Here is a 14,710-nt window from a genome sequence, read left to right as displayed (position 1 = left end):
TGAGCACACAAAGATGCTGTATTGACCCAATAATGAGGCTTGTCAGAATGGAACCTGGAATCTTTTCAGCAATAATTAACCACGCTGGTGAAAAATATGTGTTGATGATGGGATGCTGGTTAGGTATGTTTTGATGCTGGTTTATGCTGGTCCTTTGCTGGTTTATGCTGGTCATTTGCTGGTTGATGCTGGTCCTTGACCAGCAACATGACCAGCATAAACCAGCAAAGGACCAGCAAAAAACAGCAAAGTACCAGCATAAACCAGCAAAAACCAGCAAAGGACCAGCATAAACCAGCACCAAAACATACCTACCAGCATATGCTGTTTTTTTCACCAGGGAAATGTCCCAAAATACACAATTTTAACTTTTTTTTATTATTTTTGTAAAGCAGCTAGCCACTTTTTCCTCAGACTAGCATAGCTTAGCTAATTTCTTTAGGTTAACTAGTTAATATTTTTGAGTATCCTTGCAAAAAACAGTAGTAGATTTAATAAAGATTGACTTTAAACCCTGGTGAAAAAACCAGCATATGCTGGTAGGTATGTTTTGGTGCTGGTTTCAGCTGGTCCTTTGCTGGTTGATGCTGGTCCTTGACCAGCAACATGACCAGCATAAACCAGCAAAGACCAGCAAAAACCAGCAAAAAACCAGCAAAGTACCAGCATAAACCAGCAAAAACCAGCAAAGGACCAGCAAAAACCAGCAAAGTACCAGCATAAACCAGCACCAAAACATACCTACCAGCATATGCTGTTTTTTTTCACCAGGGAAATGTCCCAAAATACACAATTTTAACTTTTTTTTTATTATTTCTGTAAAGCAGCTAGCCACTTTTTCTTAAGACTAGCATAGCTTAGCTAATCTCTTTAGGTTAACTAGTTAATATTTTTGAGTAGCTTGCAAAAAACAGTGGATAACCAAGTAGATTGAATAAAGATTGACTTTAAAATGTCCCAGAATACACAATTTTAACTTTTTTATTATGTTTGTAAAGCAGCTAGCCACTTTTTTTTCAGGGTAGTATAGCTTAGCTAATTTCTTTAGGTTAACTAGCTAGTATTTTTGAGTATCCTTGCAAAAAACAGTAGTAGATTTAATAAAGATTGACTTTAAACCCTGGTGAAAAAAACAGTATATGCTGGTTAGGTAGGTTTTGATGCTGGTTTAAGATGGTCCTTTGCTGGTTGATGCTGGACCTTGACCAGCAACATGACCAGCATAAACCAGCAAAGACCAGCAAAAACCAGCATAAACCAGCACAAAAACATACCTACCAGCATATGCTGTTTTTTTCACCAGGGCAGCAATTATGGAAAAAATACAATGCCAAACCAACAATAGTCTGTGTAAATAGGCCTACGGTGTTTTACCAGAGGAAGTAAAATTGTAACTTTCTTCCTCAGCACAGCTAGAGTCAACGGGACTAAAGATTTTCTGTAGTGGAATGTAAGGTTTTTTCTTTGTGATCTAAAACTTGAAAAGAGAGAATTCTGAGTTTGCAAAGTCCACAGTTTCACCGGAATGCTGCTGTGAGATCTAAAGTAGGTCTTTCCACCAAGACATTGACATTTACTCATGCTTTCAAGAAAAATATCCACCTTATTTTTTCCCATGAGAGTGGCCGCGGCCATTTGTAAATTTAATATGTGCGATTTCCGGTGTCATTTGCTTCCAGCTCGTTTTGCTGCTTGATATTGCAAACTGGTGTGTCTTACGATATTATTTTAATGTATTATCTAAATTATGAGCACACTAGTTTGTAGTGCAAACAGTTTTCAGTTTGCTGCACTTTGTTTTTCCTCTCGTTATTTAGGTCTGGCACATTCACAGAAAACGGCTCACTTCTGCGTTCAAAAATAAGGTGGATATGCCTCCGCACAATAATTTGTATTAACTTTTACACTTTTGACAAAGTTTTATTCAGCAAGAATGCATTAAATGAATCAAAAGTGACAGTAAAAACACATAATGTACATTAAAAGTGTTTTTACTGTCAACTTCGTCACGTCACGATTTGGTCAGATATCCGGATGCGCTGTCATATTGGCGATACTCTGATGTAACAACAGCATGATTTGCACTGTCAGTGTACTACTAAATACATTGTTCTGTTAATTTATGCTGTCTAAACCATGGAGAGAATGTGTGGAAGCTGCTAAATCATATGGAGAAGGACTTAGTAAGGGGGAAATGGCGCATTATTTTGACAAACCAAAGAAAATAGATAATAAAGATACTTAAGAGCAGTATTAGCATAACATTTCACCTACCTGACTGGAAATGATAAGAACAAACACAAATGTTGTCAAGATTCTTACCTTGGAAATCCTGGTTCAGTTTGGTAAACCACAAACACCTTTTGTTCCTCAGACAGTTTTTTGCACTCTTCTTCTTGATTTGTTATAACTTTCAGCAGTTTATAGTACTCCAACTATTTTTCCTGGTCCGACCCAGAAATATGATAATAATTGACCAATTTCAGCATAAATAATCAGCTAAATATGTGAGTTTTGTTCGGTTCAGTGGCACTGTTTACATTCAGTGCTGCCAATATGGCCAACTGATGAGGTGTCGTGAAAACACTCTATAGTAATAAACGTTTCTCAAGCACAAATCTGTGTATTAGAATGACATTAATAACAGATGTTAATATTAGAATGTTTGAAGGATTATGTGACATTGTAGTAATGGCTTGTAATATGCTTACATAAACCCCAAAGCATAAAACAGTAGGTAAACTGCTTCCTCGAGCAGCGCTGACTGCACCTGATAATCTGACACCATAATTTTCACGTACGCATGACTGAGAACTGCATAAATATCATGTAGTGTTTTGCAAAGTGACCAAAGTTCAGCTTGCAGTCTTTTTTGTGTTTCTTTCAGTAAACATGTAATTATGTCACCGCTACCCAGCATCTCCTTTCAAATAAAGACCCTTTAACCACATCTGTTTGCGTAATCACACGGTTAATCGTGCAGGAGCAAATCAGCGTAGACCGGCAATTAAGTAAAACACTCACAAAACACTTGGATTTTACTTGAATACTTTACACCATGTCAAGGTTTTATTGACAGTATTTCAGTAAATATCATACCGTAAACAAGAGCTCTGCAAAAGTAAGTATATATCCATTGAGTTGCATTTCATAAAAATAGTAGCTCACTTACAGTTTTTGTGACTAGGTCATAGTACATAGTGTCATATTTATAGTTTTTAGCTGTACAGGGTGAACCGCGCTGCTCTTTAAGTTCTACACAGTGATACAGAGCCCCTTTTGGGCATTGCGCTGCCTCCATGGCTCTACCAATAAATCATCTCATTTTAAATCACATTACTTATCAGGTTGAATCATTTTGGTGACGTCTCTTCAGAATCCGGCAAACTCAAGACAAACGGAAAAGCAGTGTGAATGCACTGACACTATTCTCTCTTTAAACACGCTACTCTAAAAAAAAAAAAAAACCCTAAGGCCAGAAACACAGCTTAAAAAAGTACATGAATGCAAATTCCACTAAGCAAGTTAATAACCTTTTTCATGTTGCTGTGTTGCAAAATGTGTCAGGATGCAATTTATAACATAACACATTGCATTCTTAAAGGGACAGTTCACCCAAAAATGAAAAATTCCACATGATTTACTCACCTTCAAGCCATCCTAGGTGTATGACTTTCTTCTTTCAGACAAATACAATTGGTGTTATATTAAAAAAAAGGTCTGGCTCTTCCAAGATTTATAATGGCAGTGAATGGGTGTTGAGATTTTGAAGTCCAATAAACTGCATCCATCCATCATAAAAAGTGCTCCACATGGCTCCAGGGGGTTAATAAAGGCCGTCTGAGGTAAATCAATGCATTGTGTACGAAAAATGTCCGTATTTAAAACTTTATAAACCATAATCTCTAACTTTCGCTAACTGTGGTACGTACTTTCACAAGATAGTGGCGTTCTAGCGGATGACACAGAACGTAGGTGTAGCGCAAGTGATGAATGTGGAAGCGGAGTTGACAAATAATCACAAATTAGAAGTACAAAACTAGGATTTGCAAAGAAAAATGTTGAAGGATTTTGATATAAGCCAAGAGGAGTCTGGTTTTCCTTTGCTGTAAACAAAACTTGGTTTTGTTTACAGCAAAGCTTATGCTACAGTTACATCATTCGCTTCCACACTGTGGACACATGTACGACAGTCAGCGGAACCTAGAGATTCCAGTTTAGAAAGCTTTAAATATGGATATTTTTCCTTTTTATGATGGATGGATGCACTTTATTGGACTTCAAAATCTCAACACCCATTCACTGCCATTATAAAGCTTAGAAATATAACTCTGATTGTATGCGTCTGAAAGAAGAAAGTCATATACACCTAGGATGCCTTAAGGGTGAAAAAAACATGGGGTAGTTTTAATTTTGGGTGAACTATCCCTTTAATGTGGTATTAGCATAATTTAGCGTCAGGGCCAATCAAGGGCCAACTTTTGTCATGAAGCTACATTAAAAATGCACGTCTTTTTCCCATGGCATGCCGTAATTCGTCTAACTTGACTAACTTCAACTTGTTGCAAAATCTATGTGGGAAATTTTTTCACGCTCACGCAAAAACCAGATTGTGTTGATTTCTACTGATTTCACAAACAAAAATTATCCAAACAATAGATGGACTGCACCTTTACAACACATTGTTTAATAGTAAAGACATTTGAAGGTACATATGTCGCCCCCTTGAGTACAGAGGTTTGTTAAGACTACAGTAGTGCAAAAATAGATGATAAGGATGTAGAATGAAACGGCACACTTACAGTGTGCTAGCCAAAAATTTGTGTCTGCATTTGCGTACTTGAGTAGAGTGTTTCTGGCTTTAAGATGCCTCGTTCCTCATTCGTCAAGTAGATTTTATAGGTTAAACCAAATTTCTAACCCTATTGAGAGATATCATAGCGGTTGTGGTGATCCAGCTCATCGTATGCACACACAATCTTTGCTTTATGGAAAATACATTTGCTTTGACAATGTCATTGTCTGTCTGGGATGTACCACTCGGAATGTAACAGCCATAGAGGCGCACTCATTTTTGGAGTGCTTCAATTAATTTGTCTTTATCAGGGAAATGTTAGCACTATCTTGTAATGACTAGATCATTGTCGGCTCTCCTTGTCATCTACAACAGTTGTCAAAGAGCGTCAGTGGAACCCGTCATCGCTTTATTTCTGTGGGAGATGAATATAATAGAGACGATATTATAATATGACAATGGATAGAACGAATGAGGTCTGGGGTCCCTTTGACAGGAACTACAATTGACATGTACTGTATATAATAATTAAAGTGAACAAAACTATAAAATTTGTGAATAGTTTTACAACATTTTTGACAGTATTGCAGGTAGAATACACATTGAAGCACCTTTGGGGTCTTGACATGTGAAGTGTGTCATTTCTGTGCCACTATCGGTTATAAAATCTGTATAGAAATCATAAACGATTAAAACACTCCCTCAAAATCATGCAGTTGGCTGAGCCAATAATTTGCAGTTTTGTTTGATTCCACTAGTTGCACAGAAACGACCCATTTCATCTTCAAGTGATTCTAAAATGCTGACAGTGGCATTAATAGCAATGTAACTCATAAAAATGTGAATTATGATAGAAAACAAAGAATAATAACATATACTGAGGCTTAGATGTAAAAGAAAGTTTTTTCCATAACATCTTAATGTTCCAGTTAGTTACATTTAAAGCCCAAATATTAAGGCCCTTTCACATGACTCACATCGTTTCCCAATCTATTAAATTCAGTAGAGCAAAAAATCATGCTAGAGTCCCGTTGAAGCCAAGAATGATAACTATAATGTTAACGAAGTTAGCATCCACATCAATGCACAATATTGTTCTGTTTAAGCAGTTGTCATCTGCTGCTTTAAATGCTAACTCAATTTTAAAGTTGTGGATTGTCTGATTCTGATTGTCAGTGATTTTATCACTGAAAAAAATAAAAAGAAAAAAATTCTGAAAGTGATTCTCCTCTACTCCACATCATTACCCTACTCTCATAGAATTAGAATAATTGTTGCAACTTTATAGCTATCATTATCGCCTTGGTGAGAATGGGCCTTTAGCCACCTAGCCGTGTAGCACAAAGATGCGTAACGTACTTAAAGTTCAAACAATTTCAACTTTGACCACAATTACTTTGGCCTTTTTGAAGCGTAACCAAGAAATCTAAAAACAATTCCATTAGCTAAGACCTTTTAATTGGTTCTTTGTGTTTTCAGTTTGCCTTCGATTAGCAAGCTTCATCTTAGCCTCCTAGCTAAGCTGTTAGAGACTGATAGACTGTGTAGATACGTCCAAATACAGCACAAGGTGGACAATGACATTCGAAGAAAAAACAAATTTATGACAATAGCATACGTTACCTCTTTCATGTACTTTCACAATTTGCTATTACCCATTGCTATTAGCAAGCTTGTGTGTTGACATGAACCATGTGAAAGAGACTTACAAACGCACAACCGTTTATATCGGGAATATGCTAATAAACAAGTTTTCATAGAAGGATTTTGAGAAATAACGTCCTCAGAAATATTCAATGAATATCATGGATGCACAGCATATACTCTTTCCAGTACTGCATTTTATAGGTATACATGTCTACTTAAAGACAAAGTGCTCAACAAACATTTGAACTCCTGTCAAAGATATCCTTAATAAATATCTGCACTTCTTTTAGATAACTCTCACCTATCTATGTACGAAAATAGCTTTGAATTTTATATCGATATATCTATTCTGTGGACATAACCCGGCTTCTCCAGACACCAAACGCATTCAGAAACGGGGATGTGATGACATACTCATTCAGTTCTGGCATTACTGCTGCACAGTTTCTACGGAACAAGTAGTCCAATGAATTTATAGCAGCCTACGTTTTTCATCTTGATGTCGTTGCCTAGGATTTATAGCTCAAATAAAGCATCAAGTCGTCAGCATAAGGCAGGGATGTCCACTCCTGCTCCTGGTGGGCCAATGTACTGCAGTAGTAATCCTGAAGACCTTGATTAGCTGGTTCAGGTGTGTATGATTAGTATTGGAGCTAAGCATGGGGTTTCCAAACTCAGTCCTGGAGGGCCATTGTCCTGCAGAGATTAGCTTCAACCCTAATTAAACACACCTGAATAATAATAATTCTTACTAGGCATCGAGTTTGGACATCCCCAAACTAAGCTCTACAGCAGGGATGGGCAACTTCAGTCCTGCAGAGTTTAGCTCCAACCCTAATCAAACACACCTGGTTGTAGCTTTCTAGTGATCTTGAAGACCTTGATTATCTTTCTCAGGTGTATTTGATTAGGGTTGTAACTAGACTCTGCAGGACAGTGGCCCTCCAGGACTGAAGTTGACTGAAGTCCTGGAGGGCCATTGTCCTGCAGAGTTTAGCTTCAACCCTATTTAAACACACCTTAATCAGCTAATTCTTACTAGGCATACTAGAAACTTCTAGGCAGGTGTGTTGAGGCAAGTTGGAGTTAAACTTTACAGGACACTAGCCCTCCAGGACCGAGTTTCGACACTCCTGAGCTAAGCTCTACAGCAGGGATGGGCAACTTCGGTCTTGGTCCACTGTCCTGCAGAGTTTAGCTTCAACCCTAACTGAATCAGCTAATTCTTACTAGGCATACTAGAAAATGTTAGTCAGGTGTGTTTGAGGTAAGTTGGAGCTGAACTCTGTAGGACACTGGCCCTCCAGGATCAAGTTAGGACAGCCCCTAACTAAGCTCTACAGCAGGGATGGGCAACTTCAGTCCTGGAGGGCCACTGTCCTGCAGAGTTTAGCTCCAACCCTAATCAAACACACCTGGTTGTAGCTTTCTAGTGATCTTGAAGACCTTGATTAGCTTATTCAGGTGTGTTTGGTGTTGGAGCTAAACTCTGCAGGATAGTGGCCCTCCAGGAATGAAGTTGCCCATCCCTGCTCTACAGGACAGTGGCCCTTCAGGAGCAGGATTGGACACCCCTGGAATAAGGCACTCTGCCCTAATCAAACCATTCTATATTTCATCAAAACCATCTTGGACTCAAATTGCTTTGTTCATGTACTCACGTAAAGGGAGAACAGATTGAGAGTCAAGAGAAGGTCAAAGCCCATTGGCTCCTTCAGAAATTGGGTACTCACACTGACAGCGATTTGCAGCAACTGGTAGTCATAAATCATCAACGAGAGGTCACCGACTGTTGGCCCGTTGCAACTACTGATGTCAGTGTAGACAGTGAAGGTCATGTGATCTGTTTCCTGTTATAGTTCTATATTGAAGTTGAGTGGGAACCACTCAAGTTTATATCGCTGTCAGTGGGAATGCACCTTAAAGTGGAGTAGGAATGAATTCTAGATTACACTCTTCTAACTTACACTGTGTATGATATCAATACTGCAGTATGGGCTCACAATGGTGTGTAAAGACCATATTTACAATATGTCTCACATATATGTAGTCATATAATATATCTATTTCTATATTCATTTTACCGACCCTTATACAGACATCTGCAGGTCAGTCTTTAAGGCAGAGTTCCATAGTCGAGTGTCCGCTCATATAGAATCTTTTTAATCATATTCATTCTTCAAATACACAAAAACTGTATGTCAGGCAACTCCTTCAGTATTCTTCATTTTTTAATGAAAGTGTATAAAAATTGCTGCAGCCACCGGTGGTGGTTCAGAGTCAGTAAGTGGTTCTCTATGCATGTACATCTCTGAGTCTTGAGTGCTTTTCCCCAACAGTTCAAACAAGTCTGGGATTCTTTTTGCACGCTACATGCATCACTCATTCTACCGTGGTTCCGTTTTTGGAGTGAATGCTTCCAGTTCTTAAGGTGGTGGGTGTCGTATCTGTTAAAATAACTTAGAATAAAATATAAATAAAAAATGCTCTGTCTAGAAATGCATGGAAAGGTCTTTAGTGAGGATTGTGGGAAGGTGGTACCTAGTCAAGGTTAAAACCGATCTCTTCCGAGTAGAGCAAGCCTGTGAAAAGCAATCAAGAAGAGCCCAGCCAGCCCCAAAACAAGGCGGGTCATGGCCAAAGGTTGGTCCAAGGCCAAAAGTTGGGCCTGAGATGTTATCTGCTGATGGTGGAGGTGGCTGAGCGCAGGGTACTGGGTAGCTTGTCCGTACCAGGGATCTTCCAGGGTCCTGGGGATACTGTGGCCTTCCTGCCTGGTGCACTGTTGCTGGTCTTGGAGTTGTGGCTGGGACGACACTCTTGGCTCATTTGCCCTTTCTCTGGTTCCTTTGGTAGGGCTTTGAATGGCACCAGAACTCCTTGTTGGTTGTTGCTACCATCCAGGCATCCGTTTCCCCCATTCATGTTGGTGTCATTTGGAATTGTTTTAGGCGAGTCTCGTTTTCGAGACGGCGTGTTGCTCCGCTCCCTCCTGCGTTCCTTGGACTTCGCCCGACTGCTTTTGTGGGATTTGGGCTCTCCCGCAAGTTCATCAAGGTATTGTTGCTGACTCTTCCCTCCACTAGAGCGATGGTTGGCCCTACTACCGTCCCTCTGCTTGGTCCCACCCCCAACTCCACCTGCCAGGGCTGACCTCTTCCCCACACTGGCCTGCTCCAGAGCCCTACTCTCTGGGCCTCTAGGACCCTGGGAACAGTCTGGACCTGCTGCTTCCAAGGACGATGTATGAGGTGGGTCGGTGGGTGGGTTCACATGAGAAGAAGCTGATGGATTAGATAAGCTGTCGAGGGGTGGTGCTACTTCCGACAGACTTGGGGAGGCTGTAGTGTGAGCATCCCAGGGGGTGGGACTATCTGCTGGGAAAACATGGAAATAGTTACATCTAAATACTCAAACCAAAACAGAAAGAAGCACAAATGGAAACACTCACACACTAAAGTAAAAAAGATTAGTGTAACCAAAGTTAACACTGGCAAAGAAGTACTATATAACGAACATGAACCACACACTCCCCAAACCAGTTCAGCACTAGGGGTGTCATACCAGTATTGACACCCCTATAGCATTTATTGTCTGTCATTTGTAAGCTTTTTCAGTAGCTGTGGTCTACTAAAAGCCTCAAAGGGATTAGGGCTAAAGTGGAGAAAACAAAGACGCAGGTCTTTATGAAGTTTCATTCGTCCACCGGCATTGTCCCATTAGTTTCGTCTCTTCTTATTGTTAGGAAAGTAGTGAAGACTTGCATTGCTTCTCTTGTTGCCTTTCAACTGAAAATTACAACCAAAATTGTGGCATCATATCGGTATTTTAAGTAGCGATAGTCCAAAATATATATAAAATGATGTGTTAAAGTAAATTCACACGGGGTGTCGGCATCAACGCTTGACGGAGGGCGTAGCTGAAGCTTAGTGCTGACACGACCATCATAGTGACAGCAGCCAATCACATTACTTTTCTGGTGTTGCATGAACGTGACTGGCTAGCGTCTGCACTAGCATATTTGCATAAGGCGATCTGATTGGCTGACGCCTGCATTGCCGCTTGAAAAGTTTTCAACTTCTGCCGTGAGCAACACCAGTAACGCGGTGCAACGGACCTCGGCAATGCTTGACGTCTTTCCATTCAAAGTAAAAAGAAGCATTGCCGCTGACGCCCGGTGTGAATGCACCATTAGGGTTAGTGGTTAGTAATTCTTTCAGCGTTGGGTAGGCAATCAACACTGTGATTTACTTGACCAATTAAATCTTTAGAATCGGCTGCGGGGTGAGATTTGCGTTGAACTGGTTTGGGAAAAATAAAAATCACACAAACCACACTAACAAAAAGTACAGTGATATTATCATAGCTTTTCTCCACATTGTACAATGCAAATCATTTGTGATCTGTATTATGATAATTAAAGTATGTTGGAATACCATGTAGCTACAGTACTATGGTACATTACCACCTCATACCATAAGTGTATCATGGCACTGACAGAGTACTTTTCTTGTAAGGACACAAAAGACTACATGATAATGTTTGCATACATACCAAAACAACCTCCATTTCTGACAGGAAATGGGATTGTTTTCAGCCCGTAAACTAGTTTCATGTGTGTCTACTGGATGTGGAATAATCAGGTTCTCCCTTGGGCTTCTACTGCTACCCACCCAACCTCCACACACGCACACACACATCACTTCACACCAAGATGCTTATATTGGAGTGACATCTCCACACTTCCTCTCCTCAGACTCCCAACACACAATAGCATATTTTACCCACACGCTCACAACCCAAACTGAAAGAGGGTCACCAACCTTAATATTCTCATTATACATCCCTAATCCTACCTGTCTCCTCATATATAGCAGGATACACTGAGGACTGCTCAGCTTTCTACCAACCTATAAAGCACATATGCACCCAGGCGGCCATTTTAATGTATGATAACTAGCGAACTGGCTGGGAATTCATTTCAACACAAGAAAATAAACACTTACAACAGCATCTATTTATAATTAACCTTCAAATAAAGGGAAATATAGCAGGTATAAACAATTACGTATCATTGTGTCTCAGTGCTAGCTGTTTCTTAGTCTACTGGGGTAAATTTCTCTCGTTTACAAGACCCAGGTGCAGCAGAAATCACTGGCCTATAGAGGAAAAAGATGAATCCAAGCTCATAAAGGGTTTTTCACTGTGAAATAGAAGACAGGTATGGAATATAAAACCATAGAGGCTGACACAACCATCCCATGATGACTGTATTTCAGCTAGGTTTCTGTGGCGCCACTGAAATCTCAGTAGGATACTAAACGCGTGAGAAGAGATGGCCAAGTGTGAGCGGAATTCAAAGGCAAGTGTGCATAGGGTTGTTTCAATGGCTGTTAGGAGCTCATAGGCGTTAAGTGAAGTTTTCATCGCAAGAGAGTCAGTTACAAGAATGTTAAGAGTGTATGTGCGTCGAGGGGTAGATCTGCTGTTTCTCTTAAATGTGTGAATTTCGATAGACACTTGCCTTCACTGTATGACCTAAACTACAAGGTTAACAAAAATATTCAATTTTATCAGTTGGTGATATAAAATCGCAATGATTTTAAACCATTAAGTTTCCTAAAGACCACAGCGGTAAGCCAGGTTGGAGTATGAGAGTGCTAATACAGAGATAATTTAATAGTGGCGGTAAACTTTGAAGAAGACAAGTTACATGAGTTACATTCAACAGATTCAGATACAAAACACACAATGTTATTAACTACTGTATATCTGCTATAATGTATCAATATATTTTATATACATATAAATTAAATAAACTCAATAAAATAAATAACATAAAAAACTCCAAACCACAGCACTCCAAGAAAGAATGATGACTGGTGTGTTAGAACGCATGCACTCTGTTACAAACCGTGTCTTTAGGATGGCCCATTAGGAAGAAATAGGGGGAGCCATGGTTGTCACTTTTCATGCACATGGAGAGACTGGAAGGTACCATTCCTATAAGAGGCGAAGTAACAACCTAGACCAATCATTAGGGTTAGAACAGCAGCCACAGGCTAAGACAGTATCAAGATCAGTGCTGAGAGTAGTATTGAGTGAGAAAGGAAGTGAGAATTATTTACTGACAGTCATAATATTGATGAAAGAAAAGAAGACTGGATATCTGCATTAATACAAAGAGCATGCTCTCACAGTCATGTTAAAGAAGAGTGTTGAGTTAGCAGGAAAATTTTAGAGTTATTAAATATTAGTGTAGAAGAGAATGATTTTTCTCAGTTGCTTTGGCTCAGGATCTCTCAAACAAGTTCAAATCTCTATTTACTTTGTTTTTGTGGTCTGAAAGAGTAAGTACAACTCACAATATATCTAAACGCGCATGACTTGCTGATCAAAACCTATTAGTTAATTCTCAGTGAAAATGTCATGTTGTGAGCCATTAAATGCAAAATGATCAACTGAATTGTCAAAAGCTCTCAGACATCATGTATATTCCATAAATATCTAACATGAAATGTTTTCTGTTTACATGTAACACATCGCTACAAAAACATTTGTGCAGTGTGTACATACACTACCAGTCAAAAGTTTTTGAACAGTAAGATTTTTTATGTTTTTTTTTAAGTCACTTCTGCTCACCAAGCCTGCATTTATTTGATCCAAAGTACAGCAAAAACTACACCCACATGGAAAGAACCTATATGAGGATATATGCGCATATATGAAACCTATATGCAGTATATATGCACATATATGATAATATATATGCTGCATATATGCCACATATAGGAAAAATTGAGGTGCATATATGTGCATATACAGGCCATATAGGTCTCCTGTATTGCTTCTTTATATCCACAAAAAAAGCCCTATATGTACATACAAGATATGTCTCCTATATAGCTCATGGCAGGATCTGGTCATTTTAGCTCATATCTCACTTTGGCAACTGTCATACATGATGCCTAGCTCATATTTTCTATTATCAAGGCAATAACTAAGAACTAACTAAAAAAAAAAAAAAATGCAAAAAACGTATGTGCGAACACGTGAAATTGGTATCACATGTAATTGGCATGTTATGGAATTTACCCACACATATGTACATATAATATAGGAAAACGGCCAATTTTATATATGTAACATATATTAAAAACCTATATTAAAACATATATGTTTATATAGGTTATTTCCGTGTGGGCATTTTTGAAACATTTTTACTATTTAAAATAACTGTTTTCTATTCAAATATATTTTAAAATGCAATCTTTTGTAACATCATAAATGTCTTCATCATCACTTTTGTTCAATTTAAGGCATCCTTGCTAACTAAAAGTATTAATTTCTATAATTTCTGAAACTTTAGCTTTGATGACAGGAATAAATTACATTTTAAAATATATTCAAATAGAAAACAGTTATTTTAAATAGTAAAAATATTCCACAAAATAACTGATTTTGCTGTATTTTGGATCAAAAAAAAAAAAAATCAGGCTTGGTGAGCAAAAGAAAATTCTTAAAAAAAAAAAAAAAAAAAATCTTATTGTTCAAAAACTTTTGACTGGTAGTGTACAAATGTTTATTTTTCTGTCTACTACAGTATTGGCTTCTCTTAGTAAAATTTGACCTACTCAAGAAATCCATTTCTAAAAAACTCAAAAAACATGATCGAAACATTTTGACTCACATGATGACAAAAAATGTTTCATTTTGGTGCCATTAGCAAATATAAAGCGATAGTTCATCCAAAAATGAAAAATGTGTCTTTTACTACTCACCGACAGCAACGCAACTGACACTTTCAAGGCCTAGAAAGTCAGTAAGGAAATTGTTAAAATAGTCCATGTCACATCAATGGTTCAACCGTAATTTTATGAAGCTACGAAAATACTTTTTGTGCGCAAAGAAAACAAAAAGACATTATTCAACAATTTCTTCTCTTCAACAATTTCTTCTCCGTGTCTTCGATGCACGTTCACGACACAAATGATTCTTTCTTGTAGCCTCATAAAACTAAGGATGTCAAATGTACTATTTTAACGATGTCTTTACTGCATTTCTAGGCCTTGAACGTGTCAGATACGTTGACGTCTATTCAAGGTTAGAAAGCTCTCTGACTTCATGAAAAATCTTAATTTGTGCTCCAAAGATGAACGAAAGTCGGGTTTGGAACGACATGAGGGTGAGAAATTAGTGACAGAATTTTCATTTTTGGGTGAACTATCACTTTAATGACACAATAACTAGGTAGTGAAGCATGAATTA

The 14,710-nt window shown here is 38.4% G+C and overlaps 1 protein-coding gene across 6 annotated transcripts in view; it reads right to left on the bottom strand.

The window, feature by feature from the left end:
* Nucleotides 1-5,183: 5,183 nt before the first annotated feature.
* The window catches only part of magi2a (membrane associated guanylate kinase, WW and PDZ domain containing 2a), a 258,295-nt gene continuing 248,768 nt past the window's right edge, over nucleotides 5,184-14,710 (bottom strand). For 2 of the 6 annotated variants that reach the window (XM_051107371.1, XM_051107372.1), the window contains exons 22-23: nucleotides 12,357-12,445; nucleotides 9,627-9,816 (exon numbers count right to left, since the gene is read on the bottom strand). In XM_051107371.1, coding sequence (XP_050963328.1) covers nucleotides 9,760-9,816; nucleotides 12,357-12,445 — 146 coding nt within the window. In that variant the 3' untranslated portion in view covers nucleotides 9,627-9,759. Of the gene's footprint in view, nucleotides 9,820-12,356; nucleotides 12,468-14,710 lie in introns of all 6 variants that reach the window. The other 4 variants (XM_051107367.1, XM_051107370.1, XM_051107373.1 and 1 more) reach the window with 3 other exon arrangements.

The sequence above is a fragment of the Labeo rohita genome, chromosome 4 (genome assembly GCF_022985175.1).
Source record: "Labeo rohita strain BAU-BD-2019 chromosome 4, IGBB_LRoh.1.0, whole genome shotgun sequence".
Classification (NCBI taxonomy): Eukaryota; Metazoa; Chordata; class Actinopteri; order Cypriniformes; family Cyprinidae; genus Labeo; species Labeo rohita.
The sequence above is the reverse complement of the archived record's forward strand: the minus strand, read 5'-3'. Positions and strand labels throughout refer to the sequence as shown.